The 18,152-nt window shown below is 49.0% G+C and overlaps 1 protein-coding gene across 1 annotated transcript in view; it reads right to left on the reverse strand.

Annotated features, from left to right (window-relative positions):
- Kif3c (kinesin family member 3C) overlaps window positions 1–18,152 on the reverse strand; it is a 39,837-nt gene that overhangs the window by 3,713 nt on the left and 17,972 nt on the right. Inside the window, exons 2-5 of the mRNA XM_010604840.1 lie at window positions 14,118–14,219; window positions 13,291–13,413; window positions 11,206–11,324; window positions 10,795–10,911 (exon numbers count right to left, since the gene is read on the reverse strand). Of these exons, the coding sequence (XP_010603142.1) occupies window positions 10,795–10,911; window positions 11,206–11,324; window positions 13,291–13,413; window positions 14,118–14,219 (461 nt within the window). The remainder of the gene's footprint in view (window positions 1–10,794; window positions 10,912–11,205; window positions 11,325–13,290; window positions 13,414–14,117; window positions 14,220–18,152) is intronic.

Below are 18,152 nucleotides of genomic sequence, written 5' to 3' on the forward strand. Positions count from 1 at the left end.
AAAAAAAAAAAAAAAGAAAAAACAAAGCAGAGAGGGGGGAGATTGAAAACATACACACATAAAAGACAATGGCAGCCTTATTTATAACAGACCCAGAGTGGACATCTTCACATGCCCACTGATTGGAGAATAAAGAAAGTGTGGGCCCCCCACAGAATGCAACATTACTCCAACAGAAAAGGGGTGAAGGGCTGATACAGGCTGCAAGGTGGACTTGAAAACACAGCAGACCCTTGACTTACACACTCCATTCATCCTCGGGGGCCGGTTGTTGGTCAGTTGAAGGCTCAGGCTCCTTGACACAGCCTTCAGAGTCTCTCCTGTACCCGGGCAGATCTCAGAGAGACACCGGCCCAGGATTTCTCAACGAACCCCGCCCAGGAAGGAGGCTGTCATGTTCCTTCCAGAACCCTGTAAGGGTTAAGTCTGCATCTTAGACCATCTGGAAGCACAAGCAGCTGGCATCTGGATTGTAACTCAGGACTTTGTTTGTAAGTTAAAACTAAAATTCCAGTCGTAACCCAAGTCGTGGGTCAGGCTGGTCCTAACTCAAGGGTCTACTGTATTTTGCTAATGAAAGATGCCAGATCACATATTGTGTGGTTCCATCCTGTGAAACATCTGGCAGAGTCAAAGCCATAGGGACAGGAAGCAGCTGGAATATTCTGCGAATATACAACCCACTGCACTATGCACTTTAAAATGATGGCTTTTATGTGTGAACTACATCTCGACAAAGCTGTTATTTAAAAAGCAAACAAAGCAAATCAGGCTCTTAAAAAAACAAAAAAACGCATATTATCTGACCCAAACTCCCAATTCTAGGATTTTCCCCAAATGAAATAATCAGGAAGAGAGACAAAAATTTACATGCAGTCATGTTTGCTGAAGCATTATTTATGATTGAAAAAAAAAATAGAGACAACCCAAATGTCCAACAGGGATGTTACACTGTCATTCAGCCATTTCAAGGAATGGTATATAGTCATGAAAATTTGTGTGGCTTGATGTAGATGTGAAAAGGTATCTGTGATATGTTAAGTAGAGGTGGTATTTTTGTTTTGTTCTTTCTTGTGTTTTGGTGAGACAGGGCCTTACTCTGTAGTTCAGGCCAGCCTTGAACTTACTAGGTAGCCCAGGCTGCTCTCAAACTTGGTATCTTCCTGCCTCAGCCTTCCCAGTGCTGGCACTACAGGTATACACCACCATGGTCAGCTTTTTATTTTGTTCTTTTTTGGATTATTTAATTTTCTAATGTTCATTTTACTTTTAATTTAAAATTTTTATATATTTAAAGATTTAAATTAATACATTTCCCGATACACAATGATTATATTTATTTTGGGCAGTCAGTACATGTACTTATCACATCTTAATGCTTTTTACTTTCCTTCCCTCTCGTTTTTCCTGTGGTCTTTTTTTTTGTGGTACTGGGGACTGAACTTGGCCCTTGTACTTTCAAGGCAGGTGACGAAACCACTGAGCCAAATGCCCAGCCCTATGTGGTGTTTTGTTTTGTTTGGTACTGTGGATCGAAATTGGGACCTTGTATTTGCAAGGCAAGCATGGCACCTCTGAGCTAAATCCCCAGCCTCTTATTTTATTTTTTGAGAGTGTCTTGCAGGCCTTGAACTCACTATGTAGTCCAGTATGGCCTCAAACTCTCAGTGATCGTCCTGCCTCAGCCTCCTGAGTGTTGGCATGTATCACCGCATCTGGCTTGTTTTGCTCGTAAAGAAACACTTGCTTAGGAAAAATTCTGAATATTCAGTAAAATGCCAAAAATTATCACAATATCTTTTATTGTGCAATATGAAGATTTTAATTTTATGTCTCTCTCTCTGTTTTTTTTGTAGTTCTGTGGATTGAATTTAGGGCCTTGCTCATGCTAGACTAGCACTCTACTGCTGGGCTACCCAATCCCTTCTGTGTCTTTGCAATATCTGAAGATTTTTAGGATGAATACATACAACTTTATGCCTAATAAATCATTTAAAGCATTTAGGGGAGCATAGGAAACAATATATACCTAAATGCCTATTGTCCAGCCTTGTCCAAGCGTTAGACTTAGTTGTACCTATGCCTTTCTCTTTCCTCCAGTACTCCAGATTGAACTCAGGATCACTCACCCACTGGGCTACAGCCCCAACACCTTTTTGTTTTAATTTATCTCATTTTTATTTTGTGACAGGTTCTTGCTAAATTTCCCAGGATGGTCTTGAACTTGCATCCTCCTGCCTCAGCCTCCCAAGTGGTAGGATTTCAGTCATGTGCCACTGTCAAATCTGTTTGAAGAAATATATATGAATAGCTTTTAAGCCTCCCATTTCCTCTGCCTCCCAGGAGTTAATCATTCTCTTGAGTCTGGTGCTTATCAATACCATGCATTTCCTTACACTTATTTTGTGTTCATAAACAATATACACTATTTATATGCCTATTTCTAAATACTGACCCGTCTGGCATATGAACTATACTTTTTTTTTAGTTCAAAATTTATTTCAGATTTACCTATGCAGCTCTAGATTATCACGATATTGAGTATTAAGGTTTCAACGTGGCATCGTGTACGTGTGTATGAGTGTGTTCCCACTCTTTTTTTTTTGGTACTGGGGATTGAACTCAGGTCCTTGTGCTTGCGAGGCAGGCTGTGAACCACTGAGCTAAATCCCCAGCCCTGTTCCCACTCTTATTGATGGGCACGTAGGGTGATTTTTGTTGGTTGGTTGGTTTTTCTGGTACTGGGGATCGAACTCAGGACCTCGTGCTTGCCAGGCAGGTGGAGTGCCACTGAGCTAAATCCTCAGCCCCTTGTTATTGGTTTGTTTTGCTACTAAATACTGTGCTGTGTTGGGCCTGGTGGCTCAGGCTTGTAATGCCAGTTACTTGGGAGGAAGAGGCAAGAGGATTACAAGTTTGAGGCCAGCCTAGGCAACCTAGCAAGACCTTGACTCAAAATACAAATTTTCAAAGGTACTGGAGACTAGCTCAGGGCTCCCTGACTTCATTCTCCCTCACCACAGACACAGTGGTGCCAGAACATCTCTGTAAAGCGCCTTCGTGTACACACCCAGCATCCCCTGGGAATAGGCCCAGCAATGCAGCTGTTGCATGCTGGGGCAGGCGTGGCTTCTGCTCTACTAGATGCAGATAAACTGCTTTTCAAGGGGTCGCACCTCAGAATGTTTCCAGTGCCCTACATCCTAGCCAACCCAGAGTACGTCAGACTTTTTAAATTTACTTGTGGCAATTTGATAAGCACAATGTAAACAAAGAAGGAGGGAAGGAAAGAAAACCAAGCTATTTCAGTTTTCAAGGATGAAAAACACAGTCTGGAGTAAGTCCTGGATCTGCATGCTGGCTCAGCCTCCTCAATTCTGTCACCTTGGACAGTGGCTTCCTATCTTTGGGCCTGACAGGTCTTCCCATCAATCAGAATCGCAGATAATAAAGGAGGCAAGCATTTAACTAGGGACACTGAGAGGGCTCCACACAAGGCGGCTGTGATCACTGTTAACTCCCAGCTCCACTTGCTGACTTCAATAGGGACACAGATGGAATGAAAGGAGCAGTGAAAGCCAAGGACCCGAGTTCCATCCCCGCCCCCCAAAAAGAGAAACGAGCAATGAAAAATCGAAAACGCAACCCGATGAGAAGGCCCAGGCAGGATGGTTCCCTGGGGTGTAGAAGCCACGCAGGAGCCAGGGGCCGAGCCTGCTCTGCAGCGGACAGCAGAGGCGGCCACTTGCCACGGCCCTGCTCACGAAGCACAGAGGAGGGCTGGACCCAACTCGGGGTCCCTGCTGACCTCTGTACAGGCGAAAACCAGGGGAAACGAGACTCTCCAGGCCCCTTCCGTGGCACTGCTGGGAGCCAAGGCCATGGGACGAGGGCGGCTGGCAGATGACAAGGACGGCTCAGAGACTGGCGCCAGCCCCGGCAGCGGTGTGCAACCCACGGCTGACGCGGTGCCTGCACGTCTCCTGCGGATTCACCCGGCGCCCGAGAGGACACGGCTAGGGAAGGCACGTGGCTTCTGTGACCACAGTCACACAGCCAAGGACCCCGAAAGTGGCCACCTTTGTCCCTGGGCGTTCCCGCCTAGGCCTGCACAGGCACCCGCCCGGCAAATCCCCTGCTCACTATGTCCCTGCAGCTCACCTGTTCCCCAGCTGCCCTGCGTCTCTTCCCCGTCTCATACCTGCCCTGCCCTGTCTTCCCCTAACCCAAGGGCAGCGCCTTCTCCAATTCCATACAGAGCTAAGAATGTTCTTACTGAGGTCAAGGCCAATGCTGCCTCAGTGTCACCACCAGTTTAACTTTCTTCCCTTCTTCTGAGAGCAAAGACTGTTCTCCTTAAACCAGGAGGCAACCAGGTGTGGCGGTGCACGGCTGTAATGCCAGCATTCAGGGAGGCTGAGGCAGAAGGATCTCTGCAAGTTGGAGGCCAACCTGGGCTACAAAATGAGTTCAAGGCCAGTTTAGGATACAGAGCAAGACCCTGTTTCAAAAAACAAAACTCAAACAAAAAAAACCAAAACTTAAACTCGAAAGTAGTCTGAATTTTCAAAACAGAAACAAACTAAACTGCCCTTCTATGGCACTTTTAGGGGACAGGGGCAGTCCAGTTTTTCTGGAGTCTCCACCATTATAACACTGGCTTGTCAGTGAGACTGTAAATGTTTATTTTAATGAATGAATGAATTCTTGTGGTGCTGGGACTGAACCAGAGGTGTTTTACTGCTGAGCTACATCCTTATCCCATTTATTTATTCATTTATTGTTTGTTTTTTTGAGACAGGGTCTTGCTTTATAGTCCAGGCTGGCCCTGCAATCACTATGTAGCAAAGGCTGGTCTCGAACTCACAGCAATCCTCCTGCCTCAGCCTCCGGAGTGCTGGGAGTACAGGTGTGCACCATCACACCCAGCTACCTACCTACCTACCTATCTATCTATCTATCTATCTATCTATCTATTTATTTATTTGGTTTTTTGAGACAGGGTCTCACTATGTAGTTGGGACTGACCTGGAACTCAAAATGTAGCCCAGGCTGGTCTTGAACTCACAGCGATCCTCCTGCCTCAGCCTCCCAAGTGCTGGGATTACAGGTGTGTGCCACCACATCCAGCTATTTATTTAATTTTAAGAAAAGTTCTGAGTTGCTAAGTTTTCTAGACTCAGCTAAACTTGCAATCCTTCTGCCTCAGCTTCCCAGGGAGCTGAGATCACAGGTGTGCTTCACCATATCTGGTGGTAAAACCAATTATGAGAAACTAAAAATAAAAGATCACACTTATAGAAATAGTTATTGCTAAAGCAAGTTGCAAAAAAGTTTTTTTAAGGGCAACTTTAATATGAAATTGTTTGCAACGGCGAAACGCACCCTGAGATTCTTTTATTATCAGCTGGTGGCTGCAGGCAGTGAAGACAAAGGAGAAAGGGGGAGATTTCCGAAGTAAGTGGATTCGGACCCACCCGGAGTGGTCAGAGGAGTGGGCGGGTGGATACCTGTGGCCCTCGCAGGAGGGGTAAATGTGTCTCTAGCTCCCTAGGAGGACAGCGTGCCCTCAGGTAATGCCTTCCCCAGCCGAGCAGCCTGCAGCACGCGCACCCCCAGGGCGGCACAGGGCACAGGAAAGCCACGCGCGCCACACCGGAACGGAGCGCACAGAAGGAACCCTGCGCTGACTGGCTAAATATGCTTGGAAAGAGCTTCTCTCTGTTTCTCAGCCCTGATCTACTTATGCTGCCAATGGCGGCAGGGCAGCTAGAGGGTAGAGGAGGGAGCTGCGCCACAGCCGAACCCAGGGCTCCGACAGGAGGGCAGCCTCTTCCCCACGGCCCTCTTCTCCTCCAGCAGAAAACGAGGGACTCGGGGACCTGCACGGCTCACTCCGCTGGGTCAGGGGCACAACTGGGATTTCCGTTAAGACCGTCCCTATTTATTCTAACCCCCACTGTTTAAAAAATAAAGTCATTAAAAAAACATGTCATGGGCCGGGGATTTATCTCAGCGGTTCCGCCACCTGCCTAGCAAGTGCAAGGTGCAAGGTCCCGAATTTGATCCCGGGCACAAAACAAACAAACAAAAAACCCTAAACAAAACAAAAACTATGTCACATACACACTCCTAGCTCCAGTTTTACTTGTATTTACTTTTTTTTTTCATTTTTAATTTTTTGTTCTTGTTTGAGACAAGGTTTCAAATGCAGCCCATGTTGGCCTTGAACTTTTAGTTGTCCTGCCTTAGTCTCCTGAGGTGGGATTACAGGCGTGTGCTACCACATACAGCTTGTTGGTTTTAAGCTCTGAAATATTAAAATTGCATATTATAATCACCAGATATAGCAAACTAGTAGGTGACTTAAAAAAGAACAAATTACCCAAGATTTGTGTGTGTGTGTGTGTGTGTGTGTGTGCAGCACTGGGATCAAATTCCAGGGGTGCTCTACTGCTAAATTACATCCTTAGTCCATTTTATTCTTTTTATCTTGAGACAAGGTCTTACTAAATTGCCCAGGATAGCTTAAACATGAGATCCTCCTGCCTCAGCCTTCCTCAGTACTGAGAATACAGGCACGCACCACTGCAGTACTGCTTACTTGGTATTTGACAACTGTTTTTAAAGTACATTATTTCTTGGAATTCTGTAATAACTATTCCTGTACTTTGTGCATGCAGTAGTGAACATTAGTGTGTCAAAACTGTCCTTTTATCCTTACTCAGAAAGATTTTGAATACATTCTATACAAAATATATACTCTATATTCCAAGTAGGTGCATAAGTATTCTGTATAAAAGAGCATGACTAAGTCATGAAGAGACTTAACCACATTCTGACAAGTCTTCTAAATGTATCTATTATACCTTTGAAACCGCTATATAAAATGTTTAAGGAGAGCTAGGCGTGATGGCGCCCTGCAATCCTAGCACTCGGGAGGCTGAGGCAGGATGATTGCTGAGTTCGAGACCAGCCTGGGCCACATAGTGAGTTCCAAGTCAGTCTTAACTACATAGTGAGACCCTGTCTCAAAAAACAAAACAAAACAACACAAAAAATAAATGAAATAAAATAAAATGTTCAAGGAATATGGTACAGCTGGGTTCATCTAGAAGAGCTGCCAGCAGGGACCCTGCAACAGGCTGGGGGACCTGGTGCAGATTTAAGGTGAGAACGTGTGCAAGGGCTGAGTCTTCCCAGAGAATCATGAAAAGAAAATACCACAGAGGGAAACGAAGACTGGAAGCTACTGAAGAGTGTCCAGTTTGAGGCTTTCCAATAGCAAAGGAAACTCTGTCCTTTCTTCGAACGACTCCTTGCTCCAGAAAGATGACAGGAGCTGGGTGTAGTAGCACACACCTGTAATCCCAGCACTCGGGAGGCTGAGGCAGGAGGATCGCTGTGAGTTGGAGACCAGCCTGGGCCTCATAGTGAGTTCAGGGTCAGCCTGAACCACAAAGGGAAGCCCTGTCTCAAAACAAAACAAAGACGGTGGGAGGAACTGGAGGAAAAAGGGAGGGTGGGGGAAGAGCATCACAGACTTCAGTTCCACTGCACCTTCAGCAGCAGCCTGGGGCCAGAGTGGCTCAGAAGAGATCTCAGGAGCCTGGGAAAGCACCAGTTTGCCAGAAGATGGGGATAAAACGGGCAACAGCTAAACAGTACAGCAAGATCTATGTTTTGGCAGACTTCTTTCTTCTTCAAAAGTTATTAATGGTATTGAGCCGGGCGTGGTGGCGCACACCTGTAATCCCAGCACTTGGGAGGCTGAGGCAGGAGGATCACCACAAACTGAAAGGCAGCCTGGGCTACATAGTGAGTTCTAAGTCCAGACTACATAGTGAGACACTGTTTCAAAAAACAAACAAACAAAAAACAAAAACACTAAAAAAAAAAACAAAAAAACCCATAAAAGTTATATTGGTATTTACTCAAAATTAAAATGTGCTGGTTTAAGATAACGATTTTAATTTTATTTTTAGAATCTGTAAATGGCTTTTCAGCATATACAGACCATCTTATTTTTAGAAAAAAGAGAAAAATATGTCTATGTATAGAAAAAAATGGAAAGTTTATATCCAATGTTAGCAGATTATCCCTTAGTAGACAGAAATCTCCGCCTCCTCCTTTTTTTTCCCCCTTTTTTGCAGTGCTGGGGATTGAACCAAGGGCCTTGCACATGCTAGGCAAGCGCTGTATCACTGAGATACATACAACCCCAGACCTTTTTACTTTGAGACACGTTCTTGCTAAACTGTTCAGGCTGGCCTCAAACTTGCAATCCTCCTGCCTTAGCAGGGGAGTACCTGGAATTACAGGTATTTGCCATCACGCCTGGCTCCAAAGTTTTTTGTTTGTTCTATTTGTTTTTATTTTTGTGGTACTAGAGATTGAACTGGTCTTTGCACTGTCACATCTCTAGCTCTTTTTAAATTTTTAATATTTTGAGACAGGGTATCGCTAAATTGCTAGGTTACCCAGGCTGAGCAAGTGAATCTCCTGCCTCAGCCGCTCAGAGTGTGGGATTACAGGTGTGCACCACCATGCCTGGATCAGAAGGTTTATTCTTTATTTCGGTACCCGGGATTGAACTTGGGACCTTGCGCTTAAGAGGCAGGCAGCAGAACCACTGAGCTAAAATCCCCCAGCCCAAAAAAGTTTATTCTTTTAGGCTGGGTGTGGTGGAGCAGGCTTGCTATCTCAGCACTCAGGAGGCTGAGGCAGGAGGACTGCTGCGAGTCTGAGGCCAGCCTGAACTGCACAGCAAAACCCTGTCTCAAAAAGGCCCCCCCAAAAAGTTTTATTCTTTTAATGTTTATCTAAATTTTCCATAACAGGAAGTACTTAGCATGTGAGTGGTCCCAGCACCCAAAATACAAACAGGCAAATAAATTTTTCATAATAAATACATATTTGTAATTAAACTAAGAGTTATTTAAAAGGAAAACATACTTTTGAAAAGCAGAAATAAAGAATAGAAGTTCATAGTCACTACATAAAAACCTTACTTGGTCTTAGCCCAAGCACCCAGTCTGGATCACGTGCCTGAAGCGGAGGACTCAAAAGTACAGGGAGGAAGTCGGGAGCGATGAATAAGCTGATGCAGGAAGCTGCAAAACTCACACCAAAATCCCGTCTGGGTTCCTGATGAGAAGGGACTAACAGCAGGGCAGCTCAACGCAATGGGCGACCCCAGTTGGGGAGAGGAGGCAGCATGAGGGATACTGATGCGGAACTGGGAAAAACTGATTATTACCTATATAATCGTCTCACATGAAATTTCCTGAAATCAATCATTGTGAAATACAGGCAAGGGCTCCACAACTCAATCTCAACTGAGGAGAAGACGCGGAAGTTAATAAAGTGAGAAGCGGCAAAATGTTAAGAATCTGGAGCAGTGATGGGTAGGAAGATTGTGGGTTCAAGGCCAGCCTGTGCTACGCAGTGAGACCGTCTCAGAAAACAAAACCAAACGAAAACGTTTGGTGTGGTACATAGGAGAATTTGTCACACTATTTCTGTAGTTCTTATATTTCAAAACAGCAAGTTCTCAAGCCTCCCTAATCCTAGCTGTAGTTCAGCATGAAGACATCCCATGTACAGAAATTCTGCTCAGTGTGGTGGTTTAGGCCTGTAATGCCAGCACTCAGGAGGCTGAGGCAGGAAGACAGTCCAGTGTGAACTACAAAATGAGTTCAAGGCCAGCCTGGGCTATACAGCAAGGCCCTGCTCATCTCACACACACACACACACACACACACACACACACACACACACACACACACACACACACACACCCGTTATCCCAGCACTGTGGGATGTTGAGGAAGAAGGCGAATTGCAAGTTCAAGCCCAGACTGGGCAATTTAGCAAGATCTTATACCAAAAGACAAAAATAAAGGACTGGAGGTGTAGCTCAGTGCAAAGGCCCTGGGTTGAATCCCTAGAACCAGAAAAAAAAGTTGGATTGTAACCAAACGGACACCATTGAAAAGCCCTCGACTTGTGAACTTAGGCTGTAAGTGAAAGGACGGATCTTTCAGAAATCAGAACAATTTAAAATAGGCATCTGATGCTCCAATGAGAAGCTACAGACCTCTCGCTAGCTTCCAACCCCAGCTCTGGGGGAGACTCTACTCCTACCCCAGCAGTACTACTCCTACAATAGGGCAAAGAATACCTAGGAGGCGCTGTCCCTTCAGTGCTGTATACAGATTTGAGTCTCTCTCCCGGGCGGAGCACTCAGCCTTGTTCTACACGGTCACCAGCAGAGGGCGCTGCACACCCAGCCAATGGACGCACGAGCGCCCAAGCGCTAGAAGGTGGAAACAGGTGGAAACGGCTGAATCGCCCCGCTGAGTGTGCAATGACTGGACCATAGCTCTCTCGTGTCATGATCTGACTACTTTCCTGTATTCCCCCATCGACTTATCTTCTGTGTGCAGTCCCACACCGCGCCGGACACAAAGCAGCGCTTGGCAAATAGGAACTGTAGCTGCTATTTCTGGCACTCAACAAATGAGTATTCACCGGAAGCGGCCAGATGTTGGCCTCGCTGGGGCACTTTTGCCTCTCAGGCCAGTAGACACTGTTTTTTCCTTCACAACGCCCTTTCTTCTCGAGACACCTTCAAATGAGGTCCTGAGAAACCACCCTCCGTCTGCAGCCTCCCCTGCCCCATCCCTTCTGCATCCCAAAGCATCGGCCTTGCTGCAGGCGGGCCTCAGACTGCCGCCCACCCCCTTCCAGGGAGGCTTCCGGGACCCTAGCCCAGACCCCCAGGAAACTCACACTCCGGCTGGTACCAGCGGCTGGAATCGCCACTGCTCCTCCTCATAGTCCAGGAAGAGCCGGTTCATGATCTTGTTCTTCTCCTCAGGGGGGATGAAGTTCTCGATGATCAGGTACCTGGAACAGCAACGGCCAAGGGGGGTGGAGGGAGGGAGAGACCCCACGGCTTAGGGAAAGGCGGAGGGGTAGAAGCAGCCCAGAACGTCGGGGGAAGAGGTCCCTGTAGAGAAACTGGAGCTAGAAAACCACTGCCTTTGGCTACTTTGGGGGGGGTACCGGGGATTGGGGATTGAACTTGGGTCCTTGCACTTGAGGCAGGCGGTGGAACCACTGAGCTAAATCCTCGGCCCATTCCTCAGACCCATTTTATCCCTAAGACCTAGGGGTTCCCGGAGGAGCAGCGGGCCCTACTTGAGCTTGAGTTCGCGGGTCTGCTCGTTCTGCGCCTCCTCCAGGTCCTGCCGCACGCGGATGTACTCGTCGTGTTGGTCCTGGATCTCCGCCTTCACCGCCTGCAGCTTGGCGTAGAGCTGGGTGGGACAGGGCCAGCTCAGAGGCTGCTGGGTCACCAGCCTGGGCCCACAGGCTCAGCCCAGGGTGGGTCTGGGGGTCCCGGCCTGGAACTCCCCAGTGCTGCCCCCAGGACTGAACCGGAGAGCCAGGTAAAGGGCTAGGCGGAGGCCTGCGCTCTCTCGCTGGCATCAACAAAGCTGCCCAGGTGCTCAAAGCAGGCGGGGCCACACCCTGTTTCTACAGATGAGGAGGCCGAGACACAGGCCAGCAATAAGGTCACACAGCTACTCCGAAGCAGGGCGAGAGCTGGGGCTCCAGCCTCACGCGGAGACCCAGAGTGGGGTTGGAGGACCACTGCAGGGGAAGGTGACCTGCCCCACGGCTGCCTTTTCCGGGTTCTCAGAGCGGGGCTGTGGAGGTCAGTACTGGGCTGCTGGTCCACTCCTAACCCGCTGACTGCCAGCGTGGCCAGTCCCAGGGAGCCACATCGGGTCCGCCCTATCAGAGCTGGAATTCGCTGCCTCCGCAGCAAACCTCCTCTAGTGGATGTGTCTTTCCCCTCCATGGGCTGCAGGGTCCTGGTGACCAGAGATTCTTGTCCCTCGACACGGTGGAGGGCCTTGTTCTCTTCCTGGGCTTCCCCACGCTTGAGTCTCTTTCTCAGGCCTCCCTGCACTCCCTGGCCCTCCTCTGAACCTGCTATCAGGACCGTGACTCATGGGTGACATCAGAAGCAGGGGGAGGAACGCTCAGGACCATGACAGTGGCATCGGAAGTGACAGCTTCCAGCCCAAGAGAAAGGCTCAGTTCTTAAGAGACAACCTACAATGTGGGAAAAAATTTTACCAGCTGCTCCTCAGACAAAGGACTATTATCTAGAACATATAAAGAACTCAAAACAATCAGTCCCCCCAAATAGAAAGACCCGATTAAAAAATGGCCATCCGAAATGAACAGACATTTCTCAGACAAAGAAATAAAAGCAGCAAGTAAATATATGAAAAAATGTTCCACATCACTGGTCATTTGAGAGACGCAGATGAAAACAACACTGAGATTCCACCTCACCCCAGAAAGAATGGCTGCTATCAAGAAATCGCACAATAACAAATGTTGGCAGGGTTGTGGGGAGAAAGGAGCCCTTCTCCATTGTTGGTGGGAGTGCAGACTGGTGCAACCACTATGGAAATCAATATGGAGATACCTCAAAGAGCTGGGACTGGAGGTTCCATCTGACCCAGCCATCCCTCTGCTGGGTATCTTTCCAAAAGAACTAAAAGAATCATAGCACAGTGATGTATGCACACCTATGTTTATAGCAGCACAGTTTGTAATAGCTAAAACTTGGAAACAGCCCATTTGCCCATCCGTTGGAAACCGGATAAAGAAGATGTGGTTTTTCTATAAAATGGAATATTACTCAGCCATAAAGAATGAGAAATTAGATTCATTCATAGGAAAATGGATACATATTGAGGATATATTCCTAAGTGAAATAAATAAGTCACACATGTGTAAATACCAAATAGTTTCTCTGGTGTGAAAAACTATAATAGTACATAAGATCCTAATGATATAACTGACCATGTGAAATAGGAAGAAAAGGGGAAGTGGGAAGGGTAGGGGAAAGGTAATAAGGGAAAAGAAAAAAAATGTGAGAAAATGAAAAGATGGAAATAAGGTGTTTGTAAATGGGGAGGAGAGGAGGGGGTGAAGGGAGGGCAGGGACAAGGGGAAAAAATGAGAACCAAGACCTGTCATGTAGAGGTACAGGATCCCAACAATGAATGTAACTGTACTGTATCCCTAAAATGTACCAATAAACTCAATTTTAAAAAAAGGGCTCAGTCCTACCGACAGCACCCTCTGCCCCGCTCCCCACTCCACCCGCGCAGGAGACAGCTCAGGCTTCAGCTCACGCGACATGCAAAGTGGGGAAGGGTCTTGAAGCACAGACCCCGGAGCCACCCCGCAGCACCTCACCTTCTTGAGTTTCTTGGTTTTGACCTCCACCTCCTGCTGCAGGGACGTGTAGGTGCCACGGAGTTCCATGGTCTCCTCATCGCGGAGCAGCATCTCCTGCTGCATTTCCCGCTCCCGGCGTTTCTAGGACAAAGCAGGGCACGGAGACCCCGTGAGATGGCACCCGGGAGAGCGCGGGGCACCCGGGGTCTGCCGCTCTGCCGGCCGTGTGACCTGGCTTCTCCATGGTGCCAGGACAGATCCCGACTGGGGCGGCAGACTCGGAGCCCTCCCCTCAGTTTCCGAGGCTGGGTCTTTGCCAGGCCCTGTGCCATGAAGGGGAGCCCAGGCCCAGGCACCGCCAGGCTGCAGGAAGTCATTCCTGTGCGCCGGCCTCCCCGCCGGCCCCTCTCCCCACGCAGGTTACAGGTGACTGACTGGGAAGCAGCATTCCTGCTTTTGTGTGTTTTTGAGATGGGGTCTCGATTTATAGTCCAGGCTGGCCCTGCACTCACTATGCAGTCCAGGCTGGCCTCGAACCTGCGTGGTGAACCTCCTGCCTCGGCCCCCAGACTGCTGGGGTTACAGGGCACAACACCACGCCCAGCTTGTGTCTCTCAATGACTCAGGAAACAGTCATGCAGCTGGCAGTGGACCGGCTCCCTTGTGGAAGACGCAGGAGTCAGGGCCTGAGCCTGATGGGCTCATGTCCCTGAGAGCCGCGTTTCCTCCCACCCACAGTAGCAGTGCTCCTGCCCAAGGGAGGACCCAGGGTCCACAGTGCCACTCAGCACCACGGTTCCAAGGACCCCAAGTCTGGGCCTCATGCTCTGAGGAGCCTGGAGTACCTGCTCGGCAATCTCCTGCCTCTTCAGTTCCAGCATCTTCTGCTGCTCGTTGGTGTGATCCATGATGTTCCTGCCCCCTATGAGCAGCTTGCTCTCCATGGCCTGGGGACACAGGGGTGGTCAGAGGGGCTGCGAAGGGCTGGCATTCCCAGCTTGGGAGGTTTTGCTCCTCTGCTCTGGAGGGGCCTTTTTGGAGGGAGGGGAGAGGTGTCCCAGGTGGGGTCTTGCGGCATGGCCCTGGCGAGTATGGAGTTTTCTCCCACAAGAAATCCCTGGGGAACTGAGGGCACCTGATCTGCTGGCTTCGGACACAGAGCAATGGTTGGCTCCAGCCTGCCCGAGAGTGGGAGGCACTCTAACCTGTAACCTGGCCCCTGAGGTTCAGAAGCAGAGATCAGAGGCCTGGGCAGCCCAACCTGGGCGTAGCAGCTCCCAGCTCTGAAGACAGCTCTGCCTGGGAAGCAGGAAAGGGCTGCTCTTTGGCCCACGTGGAAAGCCAAAGGAAGAGGTTGTGCAGTGACAAGGGGCTTAGGGAGGCCCCAGAGGCAGCGGGAACTCTGCGGCAGCCTGAAGGGCATGGGCTGCACCCACTGGGTGTCTGTCGTATCGGAGCAAGGCAGCCTTCCTTCCAGGGTAACTCGGAAGCCCTTCCCAGAGTACCTTGAGGTGCTAAACCAAGTCCTAAACGGCAAGGCCTCCGTCCTACCCTGAGAGAGAGGAACTTTTCTCTCTGCATTTAACAAAAGAAGACACTGAGAACAATCAGCCTAAGGCCATGCAGCTAGAGAGTAACAAAGAGGTGAGATTTGAACCCAGCCCTGCATTCATTCTGAGAGGCCTCTGCTCTGTCAAGGCCCCAGTGAGCATGTGGCACTCAGTAGATGCTTTTGGAACAGGAAGTTGCAATGATAATGGACTTCTGCAGTTTTGTTTTTCTTTTCAGTACCTGGGATGGAACCCAGGACCTTCATACAGAGCTACATCTCTACAGTCTTTTTTCTTTTTTTTTTAGACAGGGACTTGCTAAGTTGCTAAGTAGTCCAGGCTAGGCTCATACTTAGAATTCTCCTGCCTCAGCCTCCCAGAGTGCTCCACACCTAGCTTGGATCTGTGTCAATTATGACTTCATAAAATGCACTGTCACTACTGCCAGTAAGAGGCTGGCAGCCTCGGAGCCAGCTGTCCTCTGATTTCATCGCAGGCTTCCCTCTTGGAAGGCCACCCTCACCTTGAAGCCCAGGAAGCGGCTGGCTGCCACCCCACTGGAATGCTTCCCAGGGGACCAGATGACTGCCCAAGGACTCTCATCTGGGGGCAGGGCAGGAGAGGGGTTCAGCGCCGAGTGAGGAGGGTGCAGGCAGATACCTCGCAAAGTCAGGATGGCGGAGAGGCAGGAGCCCCACGCCGGCCCCAGGGTCTCTGAGCGACTGGCTGTTCTCAGCGGCCTCATCACCTTATCATTTTTTTTCCCTTGTGGTACTGAGGGTTGAACTCAGGCCTCATACATGGGGGGCAAGTGTTCCACCACTGAGCTACAGCCCAGCCCTTTTTCTTTTCTGAGACAAAATTCCGTTATGGTGCCAGCTTGGCACCTGTGATCTTCCTGCCGCAGCCTCCCAGTAGCTGGGATTACAGGTGTGCCCCACCTTAGCCAGCTCTGACCTAAGGCATCCTGATGCTTTCTTGTTCCAAATTGGTATCTGCAGCCCTAAAGTAAGTGCCCCCTAAACTCTGGCATGTCGGGGACTTAGACAGCTGGCCATCACTAAGCCCATCAGGCATCTTCTCGGTGTGGCTCACAGCGCTCCTCCTTTTGTTCTCACTGATGGCTGCTAACTTCCCCGAAATCCTCATACCTTGCCTGGACCACCACTATGGTTCTCCCACTGCCTCAGTTTTCCCCCTCCACCTGTGCTGAAAAACACAAGCTTGAGTAGCTGCTCCGCAGTCCTCCACCCTACAGGAGGAAACTCCAGGTCTGCGGCTGCAACAGGTCCCAGGGTCTGGCCCCATCCATCTCCTGACCCTCACTCCCCACGAGCTCCATACCTTGCTCCCTCCCTGTGTCGAGACTTTCAACAGGAAAACGGCCCACCGGGAGCACCCTGGGAAATTCTCCCTGCTTCCCCTCAAAGCTGCTCTTTCCAGGCTCCTCAACAATCAGGACATATGCCCACTGTCTTCCCATAACAGAGTCATTACTTGTCTACACCCTGTCTCTCCTGTGTGTCCTTCAATGCAGGGATCGCGTCTCACTCATGCCTCAGGCTCCCAGGGACCATGGCAAGGGCTCAGGGAGTGTGTGATGAACCGAAGGGCACCTTGGGTAGTCCAGGGGGATTCTGGGTCTTCTCTGCAGGTTCTCCTGACTAGAACAGGCCCAGCTCTTTATGTGATCTTGTCCTCCTTCGATGGGGTAACCCCCATCCCTGTCCAGGAGGAGAGAAAGGAAGGACGCTGAGGAGGAAGCCGCCTTCTGCTGAGGAGACAAGGAATGGACGGCTTTAACTAGTGGGTAACTATGGGTCCCAGACTGGTCTCGAACTTGTGATCCATCAGCCCTGGCATCCTGAGTGGGATTAGAGGAACATGTCACAACACCCAGCTCTATTTTGTTTGAGTTAGCACACAGCCATTCTCAGACATTTTCATATGGTCTGCAGCTAGGTTTGTGCCTGTTATGGTTTGGACTTTTTTGAGACAGAGGGTCTCACCGTGTGGCCCAGACTGGCCTCGGACTCACAAGGGTGCTGTCTCGTCTCCTGAGTCCTGGGATCACAGGCATGCATGGCAATCGGTCACACCATGGCCACCACACTCAAGTGGACCGTCCAGACCAGGTCTGCCGGCTTCGGCGCCCACAGCCTTCCTATTGAAGTCACTGCGTCGAGCTGCTTTAAGAAGCAGGATGAGCTACAGGAAGCCATGGACATGCTTCCAGCAAGAGGAAGTCAGGTCTGACTAATCTGAGAGTTCTTCCAAACTGGGACGAAACAGGCTCCTGCAGCACACAGTGGCCAGAACCGTGGATGTTGAAATGCTCCTGGCCAGGCTGTACCTCAGAGGTGATGGGAGTTACTGGGAGGGGGTGAGGAGACGGGAAAGGCAGGAATGATTGGGCGTTTCTCCAGACGGAGTGATGCGCACTGTCAGATGCTGACCCCTGTGAGAAACCACCAGAAAGTGCACCAGTGAACAGACAACCTCACAATCCCCCAGATCCTGCTACATGACAAAGAACATGAACATTTCCAGGCTAGGTGGGCAAGCTTATGAGCCTGGAAAGAAAAAAAAAAAGCAGATGCATTTTCATTACCTTCTTACATTTTGGGGGAAAATATCCTAATTCCCATAAAAACAGACATGTGGATCAGTGGAACTGAACAGAAGAGTAGAAACAATCTCAGGTACATCCCACTATCTGATCTTTGACAAAGGTCCAAACACATACACTGGAGGAAAAGAGAGTCTCTTTAGCAAATGGTGCTGGGAAAACTGTCCGCATGCAGGAGACTGACTCCCTCACCATGCACTAAACTAAAGTCAACATCAAAGCTCTAAATGATGAAACAGAAACACTTAATCTGTTGGAAGATAAAATAAGTAAAACTCTTTAAGACATGAGCATAGGCAAGAACTTTCTGAACACAACCCCAATTGCACAAGAAATAACACCAAACGGGATCACATCAAATTATAAAGCTTCTGCATAGCAAAGGAAACAACCAACAGAGTGAAGAGACAACCTACAGAATGGGAACAATTTTTGCCAGCTACATCTCAAACAGAGGACTCATATTTAGAATACACAAAGAGCTTTAAAAAATTAGACCTCCATGGGCCGGGGATTTGGCTCAGTGGTTCTGGAGCCTGCCTCACAAGCACAAGGACCTGAGTTCAATCCCCAGTACCAAAAAACAAAAAAAAACAAAAAATTAGACCTTCAACAGGCCGGGGATTTAGCTCAGTGGTTTGGTGGCCTGCCTTGCAAGTACAAGGACCCGAGTTCAATCCCCGGCACAAAAAAAAAAAAAA

The sequence above is a fragment of the Fukomys damarensis genome, unplaced genomic scaffold (assembly GCF_012274545.1).
Source record: "Fukomys damarensis isolate Sample0158 unplaced genomic scaffold, DMR_v1.0_HiC HiC_scaffold_2, whole genome shotgun sequence".
NCBI classification, from domain to species: domain Eukaryota; kingdom Metazoa; phylum Chordata; class Mammalia; order Rodentia; family Bathyergidae; genus Fukomys; species Fukomys damarensis.